Source organism: Myotis lucifugus, unplaced genomic scaffold (assembly GCF_000147115.1).
Source record: "Myotis lucifugus unplaced genomic scaffold, Myoluc2.0 scaffold_17, whole genome shotgun sequence".
In the NCBI taxonomy this organism is placed as follows: Eukaryota; Metazoa; Chordata; class Mammalia; order Chiroptera; family Vespertilionidae; genus Myotis; species Myotis lucifugus.
In genome coordinates this window covers 3,095,512-3,110,768 of record NW_005871065.1, presented here as the reverse complement: position 1 = coordinate 3,110,768, position 15,257 = coordinate 3,095,512, and the positions used below count along the sequence as shown (strand labels likewise).

Here is a 15,257-nt window from a genome sequence, read left to right as displayed (position 1 = left end):
AATATTAATTACATACCTAATCATAGCATGATTGTCCAAACGAAGTTTCTGGTAGGAACTTAACATTCACAAAAAACTATTAACTAGCCTCTAAGCTTTACTCAAACTGAAATACTTTTTAGTGCATTGATACATTACTTTTTGTATTCCTATTGATTATTACTTATAGAATAAAACTAATAATAATTTTATAAATTAGAAAATTTATTAAAATAATATAAGGCAAAAATTCTCTTCTAACTTCATTAAATTCTATAAATTTGTATTTCTATAAATTTCTTTTCATTACTTTATATTTAAAGTGAAATTGTATTTTTGTTTGAAGTGAATATTACTTTAAATATTTCATATTTGTATACTCATATTTTTAATCATCAACTAATAAAATATGACAATAGGAAAATTATTCTGATATATTGGGCATTTTCCAGATATTTTGCATATTGATCTAATTAAAACTCCACAACTTTATATACTTATTACAATTTTTATTATATTTCCAGGTTAAACAAATAATAGAGCTGGAATTCTAGCCCAATCTCTAACTTCAAAGATGTGTTCATTTTTACTTCACTATATTTTCAAGTGAAAAAAAAAATTTCCATCCATATGTGTATTTTTTTCAGATGAATGCTCATGATTCAGGCTTAAGTACAAGTATCAGTAAGGAGACATATAAATGTTACTTGAGTTGTTTATTACTATGTTAGTAAAATGTAACTTTAAATAAGTGAAGTAAATGGTATTAATTTGTTTTAATTATATGTACAATATGAGTAATGCTGATTTTAGCATGACTACAGAGATTAAGCAATATAAAATATCTAAATTTTTAGCACAGAAAATGACATTTGTTCAATAAAATTTTGTTCCCTTCCCAATTTTCTCTGTTCCCTTTATTCAAATGGAATACTTTTTGTGTGACTCCTCTTAAAAGCATAGGATACATCTTGATCTACATTTTTACAAAACTAAAACATTTAAATATGTATTAAAGTAACTGTAAACTCTCCTTTCCCTGTCTTCTACAGAATTACAGAGTAGCTCTTGTGGAAACCCAGGAGTCCCACCCAAAGGTGTATTATATGGTACAAGGTTCGATGTTGGGGACAAGATTCGCTACAGCTGTGTAACTGGATATATCCTGGATGGCCACCCTCAACTCACATGTATAGCCAATACAGTTAATACAGCCTCATGGGATTTCCCTGTACCCATCTGTAGAGGTAAGGAGAAATACAACGTTAATTTTTATGCTGATTGAATATTTGACACAAAATCATTTTGAGAGTAAGAGTTGCAGTCAGAGGGTATATTTGCAAAACATGATTGGCATTTGGCAGTTGTTTCTTTTATAATATTTGAAGCTTAAAAATTATATATACATATCATATACTACATGACAAGTTTAGAAAAATGCTTGCTAAGGAAAGACTTTATTTTTAAAATAGACAGTAAATACATTTATATTTATATACATATTTCCGCATACATTGTGTGTTTGTGTCTTCATATTTATATTAGAAAAATATGGAGCTCATGATGTTCAGAAATATAATTAGACTGTCAAAGTCATGTTTTTTAAAATTTTGAAATATTGACTGGATTTTTTTAAATTTTGAAATATTGACTGGATTTGTGAATCTTTTAAAGATTTCTGGTAGAGAACTTAGCATAGAATACTGATGAACATTATTTGTATTATGGGGAAAACACTATAATATAGTAATACTGGAGGCTCGGTGCATGAAATTCGCGCACGGGTAGGGTCCCTAGGCCTAGCTGGCCATCAGGGCTGATCAGGGCTTTTGTTCCCCAGCTGCTGGCTGCCAGCCAGGGCCTTCCTTCATTCTGCGCTGCCCCCTGGTGGTCACTGAATGTCATAGCAAGCAGTCGAACTACCGAGGGGACAATTTGCATATTAGCCTTTTATTATATAGTATGGACAAAGGTTCAAAGTACAGAGACTAGAGGATAGAACAAGTTCAACATTAGCTGAATTCATGGATGAATTGTGTCCACAGAAATACTGGGCACAACACTTTTCTCTCTGGGCTTTATATTTCCTAATAAACAAATGAGTATCTCATTTAGCTTTGACAAGCGTCTGTAATTCCTCTACAGATGGGATGTAGGAATGTCCAACTGCTCATCTAAATTACTTTGTAGTTTACTCTTAAACATGCCACCACAAATGCATGCCAGAGAAACCCTTGGAAATCAGGCACAGCTAACTTCCTATGCCAGCTCTGACCTTTACAATGTGAGCTATATCAGGCAAATCATCAACTCCATGAGCTTTATCTCAGATTTATCTCTTTTGACCAGTGAGAGAAAACAACAACCACCACCTGTTCGTTTATTGTGAGGATTAAATAAGATACCTATACTTGCCTCTTAGTAAAATATCTGACATGTATGACATTCTTTCCATGTTAGCTTCCTTTAATGCTGCTGCTGCTGCTAATAGTAATACTACCACTGCTACTATTACACTGTTACTACTGCTGTTTCTGCTGCTGGTGATATTTCTGTGACTACTCTTAGCTACCATTTGTGCACTTATAGTCTACTAGGATATTATAAGCATCATCACTTTTCAATTTCACAACAATATGAAACCGAGGTTCAAGGTTGCTCAGTAAATGTCAAAAACTATGAAGAGTATGAGATTTTACTTGCAAGTTCACAAGTTTGTTTGCCACAGTTACTTGATGGTCATAGAAGGCACAAGACATTTGGGTCAGAAACAAAGGAGAGTTCATTATTCACAGAGGTGTTATGACCTAATGTATCGCCATTTGTGTCAGCTCTGCAAATCAGATTCTCATAGAACGATAGGAAGAATGTGAGATGTTTTCATATGTAGTTGTTGGCACTATAGGAGAGGAATCATGAACTTAGGAAAATTGAATCTTTTACAGTGGGCATATCTGCCCTTTGCTCTAGAGCAGCGGTTCTCAACCTGTGGGTCGTGACCCCTTTGGCGGTCGAACGACCCTTTCACAGGGGTCGCCTAAGACCATCCTGCATATCAGATATTTACATTATGATTCATAACAGTAGCAACATTACAGTTTTTTTTAAGTATATATATATTTTTTATTGATTTTTTACAGAGAGCAAGAGAGAGGGACAGAGAGTTAGTAACATCGATGGGAGAGAAACATTGATCAGCTGCCTCCTGCACACCCCCTACTGGGGACGTGCCTGCAACCAAGGTACATGTCCTTGACCAGAATCGAACCTGGGACCCTTCAGTCCGCAGGCCGATGCTCTAATCCACTGAGCCAAACCGGTTAGGGTGACATTACAGTTTTGAAGTAGCAATGAAAATAATTTTATGGTTGGGTCACAACATGAGGAACTGTATTTAAATGGCCAGAAGGTTGAGAACCACTCCTCTAGAGAGAGACCTTACCTCTGTCTCTCAAGCTTGTAAGGGAACTTTCCCTTCAGTCTGGTGGAAGACACTATTTTTTTTTCTTTGCGTCTATTTGCTATACAAACATCTCTGAAAAGGCAGTCTGGTACAAAGATATGCAGAACTGTTAGAGTCCAAGGGAGAAATGTCTGCCAACGTAAATTGGGTATGATGGCGATGTCAGATTTGAGCCCATTCTGTCTGGTTTCAAAGCCTGAGCTTGCTACCACTTTGGTGCTTCACCAAAATAATTTGCATCTCTCTTCAAAATTTTATTATTCAAAATTTTATTATGAGAGGAAATGGTGTTGTATATATGAATCAGCCAAAAGACATATATTTAAGTTTTTACAAGTGTAAAACTCCCTTTATCAAAATGACTTAAGATAGTTAAAACCATGAAACATTTGTACTAGTAAGATGTTTCAATGGAGTAGTTTCAATACTATCTGAAAATTAAATTCTGTTGTGGGGCTTTATCTCAGTTTAATAAGAAAGATGAGTCTAAATACTAATTCTGTCACATATTGACTAGGGCCTTTGAGCAAAAATTATTATTATTTTGGATACTATTTCTTTAGCTGTAATAAGATGAAAAGATAGAAATACCAAAATCACAGTACTGTTAGAGTTTAATATGATAGCATATGTAAAGGGCCAGGTACATAAGTTATTATTTATGCTCACTCTATCTTTCTAATTTTCTTTAGCACTTGTTACCATCTCCTTCTGAGAGAAAGGAATTACGCCAAGAAAAACTGCATGAAAATCAATTATTCTTATATCCTAAACCTAAAACGTTTCAGTTTTAGTTATTGTTGATATTTTGTTTGATTTTGCCATAGTATATACTCAGCTTCCCTACTCATCAACCTCAAGTATCTTCAGAATTACTCCCTTTGACTCTTTGACTCCATTCTAACCTCTATGGTTAAAAAAAAATCTAAAATAAAAAAATAAAAATGGCTCCTACTGTTTTTGAAAATTCTGCCATTTCAACTTCAGTCTGTCAAATTTGCATTTTCTTCTCCTTAGCAGTAAATGAATACATTTACTCATTGAAATATGTTTATTAAGGACCTACGATGTGCATAGCATTATTTCTAGTACCAAGGATCAAAACATGATTCAGAAACAAGTTTTGCCTTTAAAAACAGAATTCTGTGGCTGATCATAATGTAATCATATAATTAATATATGAAAATTGCTTTAATATCAGAATGTGTAGTGTGTTAGGCACCTTGATAAGGAAAATCACAGATTCTCTCAGTTGAGTGGAAGGAAATTCGGTTAGGGACAACGTTTTAAGAGAAGCTCTCCGAGAGGTCTTGCTAAAAACACAAACTAGATAGAACAACATTTTCAACAAAGCCATCATTTTCCTTTTTAACCTCAAAATAGTTCTCAGTGTTACTAATATTCACTGGCTAATATTCACTGGGTAACGGTAGAGTATATAAAGTCACACTTAATAAAGCACATGATCTAATTTTTTAAGGAGCAACTTATCTCCCATTAACCATTTTTAAAAATGAAAACTGAAACAATAGGGGAATAGTGTATTTTGATTTTGTGTAGTTGTCATTCATTAGGAAAGAAAAGATGACTTACCTCCTCTGTTCTTTGCCATTTGATAGTATGCAGATTCTTTATTTTATAATCTCACAGGGGGCTGATAACCCTGTAATTATATACTTGTTGCTTTCCCTAGAGTTTACATAGAGTCTGTCCTTGATGAAACTCTTGTCTTTCAGGGAGTTCTTTTGAGGCTTCCTAACAATGATAGTTTAATTAAGAAAAATGAATGCCACATCAACCTAGAGGGTATGGTGCAAGGGCTTTTGTGTTCATTCATAGGCAAGATGAATTTCATCAACACCATCTGCTATTATTGGTAAAAGGCACCTAGCTACCTGATGCTGGGCTAAAGAATATTCTATAAAAAGTGAAACTGAATCCTGTGCTCTCAGTCTAGAATGAAAATACCTGGCACACATCCCTCCTTCAATAGACATTTGCATGACACTTACTGCCAATGAACTTTGTTGTGGCCTCAGAGTCCTCTTCATTCCATTGCTCTCAACACTGTTCACTAAATAAGAACAGTTGGCAGACAGTGTAAAATGAATATGCTCTTCCTAGGTTAAACAGTCTAACATTCATAATGTTATTTGTATTAAGAATGGCATTTCATATAAACATCTCAGAGCAAACTAAAACAGGTGCATGTAAAAGTTTACACATAAATTATAGTGTTATCAATGCAGCTAAATCTGGGTACACACACACACACACACAGACACACACAGGTCAAGCTATTTGATTGGAAGAATTAACATTTTAAGATTTAAGGAGGCACTCATAGACAATTTAAGGTTGTATTAGGATGATTTTAGATAAATTAGAAAAATATTCAAAAGGTGTTATATTTCCTTGGATGATTTGATAACTTTATAGTCAAAAGTAAAGATCTTGGACTCTCTATAAGTTTCAGGGATAGCACAAATCATTGAAGTGTATAATGTAAAATATTGACATTTACTTTGATCTGACAGGTGAGATGCTGATGGGGGAAGGCTTGGATGTTAGTGATATAGATGTCATAGTCAACTGGTGCCATCTAAAGCAAATATTTGACAGTATAGTAAGCAAAAGGGCTAATAAGTGAACTGTTGTCTTTGACAAAGCAAAAGGAATTGCAATTATGTAAAATAGCAGTGAAGAGTGAAAGGGTCTTCTACGTTTTATTCTTGGGAATAAGTCTGCCTTCTACTGCAACACGATAAAGAAAATAGCTAATGGAAAAAAATAGCAGCAGCTTGTATAGTCAGAACATAATATTCTCCTACTTTAAATCTTGATCAGTGATTCAGGATCAAAGCATGATACTGAAACAGGGAATTTGGATGAGCAATTAAAGGCAATAGTGGGAAAGGGGAAAGAGGGGGAGGTTTAGCCAGACTTTTTTATGTGAAAATTATACCAAAAGTCCTCCAAAGAAGTAGTGACTTCTAATCAAAGGTTAAAGGCAAAACAAACAATCAGAAGACCTAGCAAAGTGTGTTAAAAAAAGTAAACTTTTAAAAAAATTATTTATTAAACTGGTGTAAGGGGGTTGGTAGAAGGATGTTCACTGTGTTTATGTGTTCCCATGCTTGGGTCTCTGGAGCCATCTCAAAAGGCATTAGAAAACAGAAAATGCCATTTATCCTGTGTATATGTACTGACCACACACTTATACATGTATAAAAGCTGAGATTTGATATTCACAGGTATGATACTACATTAATAATAGATCTGGTTATTGATAAAAGCCAAGTAAAAATAATGAAAAATGAAGAAAACTGGAAACTGCGTTTTTGAATTGAAAGCCCAAACACATAAATAACTCAGTGTCACATTCTTTTCATTTCCTTATAGTCATTAAACATATTAATAAGCTGCAAACTGAAAAATGAAACTACTTTCTATTGTGAGATTTTTCTATATTAGATCAAACTTCACTTTTTTAAAGCTAAAATCTGCAGTTATTTATTTATTTTTGATCAAGAGAACCTAGTAAACAGCCTTCTTTTTCCCCCTTACATATACTTCCAAAGCAGAGGAGTTTTAGTGTAACTCCCTGCATCACAGGAGGAAGAGTATTAATGAGAAACTGATCTATGCCAAAGAAAAATAATTCAAATTGACTGTTTGAATATCAAACTGTCACGATCCAGGCCATGAATTAGGAATTCATTTTTAGAATCGGGGCTTTTGTGGTTGGATAATGTTGCTCAAAAATAATGGAAAGAGTAGTGGAGAAAGGTAAAGCCTGTGCTAAAACATTGCCATTATTTCTGGGCAACATTGTTTAGGTAAAACATCTTGTTTTCATTTTTCCTATCATTTCATATAAAGTGATCTGGTCTCTTTATGTGAATTTCTATATTTGATAATAACGAGGATAATATTTTGTGTATGCTTTTCAAATAAATAAGCAAGTTAAGCACGAATCCTTTGGTGATAGGGTTATATTATCATCTCAAAGACTGCCAGCAATACCCCAGTGATGTCTGGCCACAAGGAAGAATTACAAGTGCCCAGGTCACCTGCTGCTGCTTCATTTCTCCCTAGAAAAATGCTGACTGTTTTATCAACAATCAGACCAAGATTCAGCTGCCCTCTCATGTACCCTAACCTTGTTCTGAAAAGTCCATTTGTGTGATAAAATGATGACATTGTTTTAGTAGTATCCAGCATGGTAGTGCAAAGGACACATGATTTGTATTTAGGGGCGTAAGACCTGTGAGTTTGTCTTCCTGCCATGTATTACCTGAGAGTGTTGTTTCATATGTAAAAATTGAATGTTTTTACCTATTTCAGGAGATTGTAAATGTTAGGGAGATTAAATTAAGTGAAGTAATGTTTTAAAAATTGCTTATATAATGCCTAGCACAAAGAAGGTACTCAAAACATGAAAATTGGTCCTAAACAGATAAAATTGTAATTTGTAAAAATAATGTGAAAGTTATAGCTATCACTGATTATATTTTGTTTAAAATATTTAAAAATATTGACAGTTAAATATGTGCCTAGAGCTTTGAAATAATGGAGAGTATTTTTTAAAACAAGAGAGTAAACTCTAGAAAGAGCAGACATTGGACTAGTAAAGGCCTTGATATGCTCTATGTTTCCGCCACTGAGAAAATATAGAACTTTTACCTAGATATGTAATTTTTCAGTCTTGTTTTCTCATTAGTATAGTAGGAAAAATCTTCATTATTTTATAGTATTGTGATGAGGATTATATTAGTTTATATGTATATAAAATATTCTATATTTTATAGAATCTATAATATTTAACTAATCTATAATATTCAACAAGTAGTAATTACTATCTTATGCTTGTTGTCTTCATTAAAACAGGTATTTGAAGTCCAAGCAGCAGAGAATGGATGTTTCTAGGTTCTAGAACTATAGTCAGTGGGAATTAATTTTTCTCAAAGTTGCAGTGGTTAAGTCCCACATTGGTTTAGTAAATTAGTTTGGGATCAGCAAATAATATACATGAGTGGGAAAAATATATTTCCCAAGGCAAGCATAGCATTTCTGAGTCATTTATTTCTGGAAGTACTCATATTTAAAGTATCCTATGTAATAAAAGGCTAATATGCAGATCTACCGAATGGCAGAACGACCGGTCACTGTGATGCACACTGACAAGCAGGGGGCAGACGCTGGGCTCATGGCTGGTGAGCACAGTGGCAGTGGCAGGAGCCTCTCCTGCCTCCATGACAGCTCTAAGGATGTCCGACTGCTGGCTTAGGCCCACTCCCCATGAGGAGCGGGCCTAAGCCATCAGTCAGATATCCCCCGAGGGCTCCTGGACTGGGAGAGGGCACAGACAGGGCTAAGGGATCCCACAAGTGCACAAATTTCGTGCACTAGGCCTCTAGTATTCAAGAACTACACTGATGTCTATTAAGAAGTTACTAAGAACAGACCACACTGCTAAGTACAATGATGGATGAAACAGCTTCAGGCTTCATGAAACTCATAGTCTATTAAATATGGGAATGCTATCTATTTGGTGATGTGGGTTATTGCCCAAATGTGTGTCCTCTAATTCTATGCAAAAACAGTGGTATTCTTTCATAAGCAATAGGTGCTGGCCTTTCCTTGTATTTCTTATACTTAGAAAAGAAATTTGGGACCTTCTATTATCCTATATAATAAAAGCCTAATATGCTAAGTGTCTGGTCGTCTGGTTGGCTATTCAACCAATCAAAGTGTAATATGCTAATGATATGCTAAGGCCTCTCAACCACTTGCTATGATGTGCACTGACCACCAGGGGGAAGATGCTCTGAACATAGGTTAGCTTGCTGCTGGGGTCTGGCCAATTGGGACTAAGTGAGACAGGCTGGACATGCCCTGGAGCCCTCCCGTGGTCCCTCCCTGACTGGCCAACCTCTTGTATCCCTCCTTGACCTTGATTGTGCACCGGTGGGGTCCCTCAGCCTGGCCTGTGCGATCTCGCAATCTGGGACCCATCAGGGGATGGCGGAGAGCCAGTTTTGGCCTGATCACGCAGGCCAGGCCAATGGACCCCACTGGTGCACAAATTCGTGCACTGGGCCTCTAATTTCCATATAATTGGCCTGTGTTCTGCTGTTGCAACTCATAGCCATGTTCTTATCATCCTGCTCACACATTTTTTTCCCCATTTGATATTTGTGAGTTCAGTCTTCATTCAGGTAGCTATTGATCCCCCTCCCCTTTTAATCCTGTGTATAAAAACTCAAACATTTTTGTTGCCTTACTGTATCATCCAAGTTTTTCTGATCTTTCATCTGTCATTTTTATTTTAAACTAATCAATTTTCTTTGACAACAAATCATTAGACCTGCATTTTATTATTATATGTTATATTATTTGTTTATAGAGGTTTACATGTTTTCTTTAATAGAATTATTCCCATTTTTATCTTACTGTATAATTCCTAGAAAAACTCTGACAATTTATATTTGGAAAATCAAAGACAAAAGTCAGTTTCTTTTTGAGGCAACTGAGTCTTAATTTTGCCCATTTGTGTAATTTTTGAGCCATATGCTTCTATAGAGGCTTTTGTTTATTTGAGATTTTTTAATGTATTTGTTTTGACAAATAAGAATTTAAAGTATTTGTTCCAAATGAAAGATTCAGATCATCTGAGGAAAGTTTTATTTTTTTGAGGAAGCTATAACAAATAGTTTTTTTAACGTTGCTCCCAAAATAGAAATAGAATTTTATAGACATCAAGTAATACTCATTTCTAACACTTTATCTATATTTTAAAACATGTAGACATAAAAATTACATTATCTTTTATTCAAATGATTATGTGGGACCATGACTTAAATGAAAAATTTTGGGGCATGCTTAGCCAAAAATATATTGACAGCTTCAGAATTCCCTGTGGTGAAATAGACTGCTCAATGCATGATAAGAACCTTGAAAAGAAATCTTCTAACTTCCTGGTAGGACATAAACTCAGTGAACCACAATAATGACCATCTGGTATTCTGTTGCTCTTTGTAAAGCCACCAGTCTAAAAATAAGGAAAAATAATTTAGGATAAATGAATGGAGGAAGAGGATGGTAGCACACCAAAGATAGTGGATAATGTCATGTGACACATATTCTAATGGACTATTGCCATGTCAGAACTCCTTACTTTTTTGTGCTAAGAAAGAAAACTAATAAGATTTTTTTATAGGAATTATTCTGCAAAACACTTTACACATTTTTTTTTATATTGAGCTCTTTCTTCTCTGTGAAGTTTTATTGGTCACTACTTATCTAAATAAGTTATGTTAAGGGTGTGTGTGGTTGAGACATTCAATGATGAAAGATCTTCTATACAGTTAATAATAGATGACAAAATCCAGTCTTGAAACTTGTATGCCTTTAGTAACTCTAATTTTTGGTCTTTTGCTGAATGTGCTTGAAATCTAAAATTTTTCTATGGTTACTTTTTTTTAAGCTTTTTCCGATTACAGATCTGACCCAAAAGAGCAAATAATTTTCTTTTTATTATGTAATTATTATGTGTGTAAAACTGGCAGTAACTATCTTAAAAATGAAATCTTGAAAAAATAACTATTTTGTCTATCATTTTTGTTATTCTTGTATTTACTTTACTAATTCCTTATGGTTTTGACCAAGCAATTTTCTCTTTATTTATTGATCTTTATATTTGAGGATACCATAGAATTCAAATTAAAATATTAAAGTCACTTATTACATATTTATATTTAACTTATAGCTAACATAAAAAATCAATTGATGCAGGATGAAAAACATGGTACACATAGCAAGTAAGTTAAATGCAAATAGGGATATCTATGTTAAAAGATAATAACAGAAGAATAAGATGAAACCAAGAGCAAGGTTTATACACAAGTATAAAGTTCTGTATTTTTAGATGCTTGATAGAATCAGAATTTTATTTTGTTTTAATTCACCTGGGAACATAAACATCTGAAAAATATTTAGTTCATAGTCTCACAAAGTAAAAGAAAATAATTTGAGGTGGAAAAATAAACTTACTAAGAAGAATGAGAAATTCCGTATATACTATATCACAAAGAAGAAAATTGTAATTTAATCATCTATACTCATTCTATAGAGAGTGGATACTATCTAGATCCCTATTTTATAGATAGAGAAACAGAGGGACAACAAGGTTAAAATTTCCTAAGGTTAGTAAAAGGCAGAGCTAGGATATGAAATCAAGCAATTTGGCTCCAATACCATTTGTATTATACTCTCTTTTCCACTGTTTTGATTATAAAACTTGTTTTGCATTTTTTTTAGTCTTAGCCTATGCAGATACTTTAGCATTTTTGTTTTTAAAATTTATCTTTATTGTTGAAAGTATTACAGATATCCTCCCCCTCCCACCTTGGCCCCCTCCTCCCTGCTCCCCCATCCTTAGACCTTTTTTTTCTTCAATTAAACATAACCAATCAACCAGAGACTTAATCTTATAACAACCTACTGTCAAGTGACTGTCTTGTTTACTACTTTATTTCAACCCAAAATTTGTTAAGAATGATCTTTTCTTGTTTGTATATTTTTTCCCTTCACTAAACACTTTTTCAAATTTCAAAATATTTTAATGAGTAATTATAGAGAAAGTACTTTCTAGGTTTAGGGAACAAATGCATTTAGTCATATATAATGTGTATAGTCATTTAATGTTTATTGCTGTTTGTATAACTTGGGAAAACTAAAAGTGAGTTTACTTTGGGTGGAGAGGAGATAATACAATTTCAACTGAGAAGATCTGTTAAAATCATCTTTTGGAGAGTTTTTAAGCCTAGAATAAAGAGCTTGAAACTGATTCTCTAGGCAGGTGTAAGCCATTAAGTGTATTTGAAAGTTTTTTTAGACAGTAAGCATGGTTTGTTTGTTTTTTGACAATATGGCAAATGCTGTTCATCTAAATGCATTCATCATAAATTAGAGACCATTAACAGTAGGCAGAAAGTTTATCCTCCATTTTTTGCATACACAAAAAAATTTGCACAGTAATGGAGGATTATTGGGGGAAGTTTCTTTTTGCCATCTGTATCATCCCTTCAGACGACTGTAAAAAATAGTATAAAATGGGCAGCTTATAAACAACAGAAATTTATTTCTGACAGTTCTGGAGGCTGTGAGGTCTAAGATTAAGGCTCCACTACACTTCAACATATGAATTTTGGAACATCACATACATTTAGTCTATGGCACCATCTCAAGAGTAATAATAATCAATTACTGTTTATTAAGTCCTTACCATGTTCTAAGGATAGTTTTATGGATTATATAAAAATTACCTCATTTTACCTTTATAAAAGCTTGTCATTTAGGTGTTATGATTTTTTTATTATAAGTATCTACTGAGGCTAGTGGAGGTTAAAATCTTGCCAAAATTCATGGTGAATAGGGATTAAACCTAGTAAACTAGAACCATTTTTTGTAACATCTTTGTGAGATTCTAGAACTATTATAAATGCCCAATTATAGTAATATTTCATATTTATAGTACTCCAAATTTATGGAAAGACTATCCCAATTGCTTGTAAAAGGGGAGTGAATCCACCATAGCTAATTAAGACAAATTAAGATCCATTCCCTGGGATACCGTGAATGCTCAGAGGATCGAGTAAAATTCCCTTTAGCAAGAAAAAATTGAGTGGCTGTTGATATCTACCTTAGTAACTAGTATAAGTTTAGTTAGGAACATGCTGCAGTTGGCCCTGGAACATTTTATTAGAAAGACCATCTTTACATTCCTTGTGGGACTCTCTTTCCTTCTCCATAAGTTTTAGCATCTTCAGTGCATGGTCTGTTTGATTCAGCATTCTTCCCCTGAACAAAGCATATTGTTCCTGGATTATATTGCAGATGATTAGTTTAAAGATTAAAGAGAGAATTTCTTGGTAATGGTCAGAGATGAACAGATATTGTATGGCATATGGGAGAAGATTATTCAACTAGGAAATTTTTATGATTTCCTTCCCCAGCAATCTCCAGTAATGCCAAAGGTAAAATTCAGTAGTAAGGGGATAATTTGTATCCATGAATCCTTCTAAAATTTAACTAAATTTAACTTTAGATTAACAAAGTAAATATTACAAGTTATGGTTCATTTTCCTTTGTATGCTATAAATACACAAGATCCTGAGAAAATTAGTTTGTTTCATACAATGACATTTTTCTACCAACTATAAAACTTAAGAATTCTTCATAGTTTAAACTACTTTCAACATAAAATCCATGGAGTGAGAGTTAAAAATAAAGATGGAAAAGGAATAAAAATAATAAAGAGAAAATGTGAAAATGCTTATAACATATCTATATAACTGAACATACTGTGGAACTTAGCCATTGTTATTTATTGGTTTCAACATTTTTTCTTTAAATATATTTTATTGATTTTTTACAGAGAGGAAGGTAGAGAGATAGAGAGTTAGAAACATCGTTGAGAGAGAAACATCGATCAGCTGCCTCCTGCACATCTCCTACTGGGGAGGTGCCCGCAACCCAGGTACATGCCCTTGACCGGAATCGAACCTGGGACCTTTCAGTCCGCAGGCCGACGCTCTATCCACAGAGCCAAACCGGACCCCGCAAGGTTTCAACATTTAAGATTATATATTACTCTTCCAGTTGAATCAATGGATATCATCTAATATGCATCAATGAACTTTGCATTGTAAGCAATTTATTATTGAGGAATATGTTAAAAAACTGTGCTAAGTCTTTTATGGATGAGTGTAGAAGAAAAATGTAGTAAGATTATTTCTCTTATAATCTATCTATATAATAGAGGGATATGCAAATTAGCTGGGATGCTATAATGTCAAGATCGCTCAGCAGGTGCGGGGAAACAGGGGTGGGGCCATGGCTGCTGGGGGACCGGAGCCTGTGGTGCCTTCTCTGGAGTTGGGGAGCTAATGACTGATGGGCTCTGGTCCTCCTCCAACCGCCCTCTCCAGCAGGCATGGGGTTGCTGAGACCCAGGCTGGGCCTCTGGCCACAGATCCACAGCTTCACAGAGACTGACTCTACCAGGCCGCCCGGAGGCCATGTGGCTGGGCCGCAGGGTGCCCCAACCCGGTGCTCATTCAAGATGTGACACAGAGAGGAGGTACGGGAGGAAATCCAGAGAATGGGATGTGGGGGTTCAAGACTCACTTCCTTTGGGCTTTGTCCTTCTTGGCCTTGGTCCTTTTCCTTCTGGCCTGAAGCGCAAGCTCTGCGGGAGAGAGGGGTGGATGAAGGCCGAATGTGGAAGAAAGGAGGTGACCCAGGTGAGGGTGGAGACCTAACAGCTGCGAGAGGCCTGGGTGCGAGGCCGCCTGAGGGGCGGCTCCTGGGTGAGCGGGGCTTCAGCGAAGTGGCCTGCCAGGAGGCGGCCGCCCAAGGGGTGCAGAGACCAGAGATGGGGTGCACCAGAGGGGGCTCGGGCTGGGGCAGGGGGCCGGTGGGAGGGGATCTGCCTCGCCCTCGGAGAGCGAGGGTCTGCAGTGGCCCCAAGACGCGGGTCGGCCCTGCGGGGAACAAGGTGGAAGGATGCCCAGGTGGTGGGGCGGACTCACAGCCCTGAGGCCGGGGTTGAGGGGCGGTGCCCTGCCGGGTACCAAACTGCTGTGGTTTGGAGAAGCTCCGGGCACTAAACTGGCCTCGTCCTGTCGGCCTGTGTTTTTTTTAAGGTGATGTCTTCTGCTCCCGCCTTGGCCCAAAAGAAAGCCCCTGCCCCATGGGTGGTTTCGCCCTGCCCGAATGATTGCCAAACCCTTCCATCCTGTTTTTTGTT

The 15,257-nt window shown here is 35.7% G+C and overlaps 1 protein-coding gene across 1 annotated transcript in view; it reads left to right on the top strand.

Annotated features, from left to right (window-relative positions):
- CSMD3 (CUB and Sushi multiple domains 3) overlaps nucleotides 1-15,257 on the top strand; it is an 831,991-nt gene that overhangs the window by 183,632 nt on the left and 633,102 nt on the right. Inside the window, 1 exon segment of the mRNA XM_006085310.3 lies at nucleotides 1,032-1,226. Coding sequence (XP_006085372.1) covers nucleotides 1,032-1,226 — 195 coding nt within the window.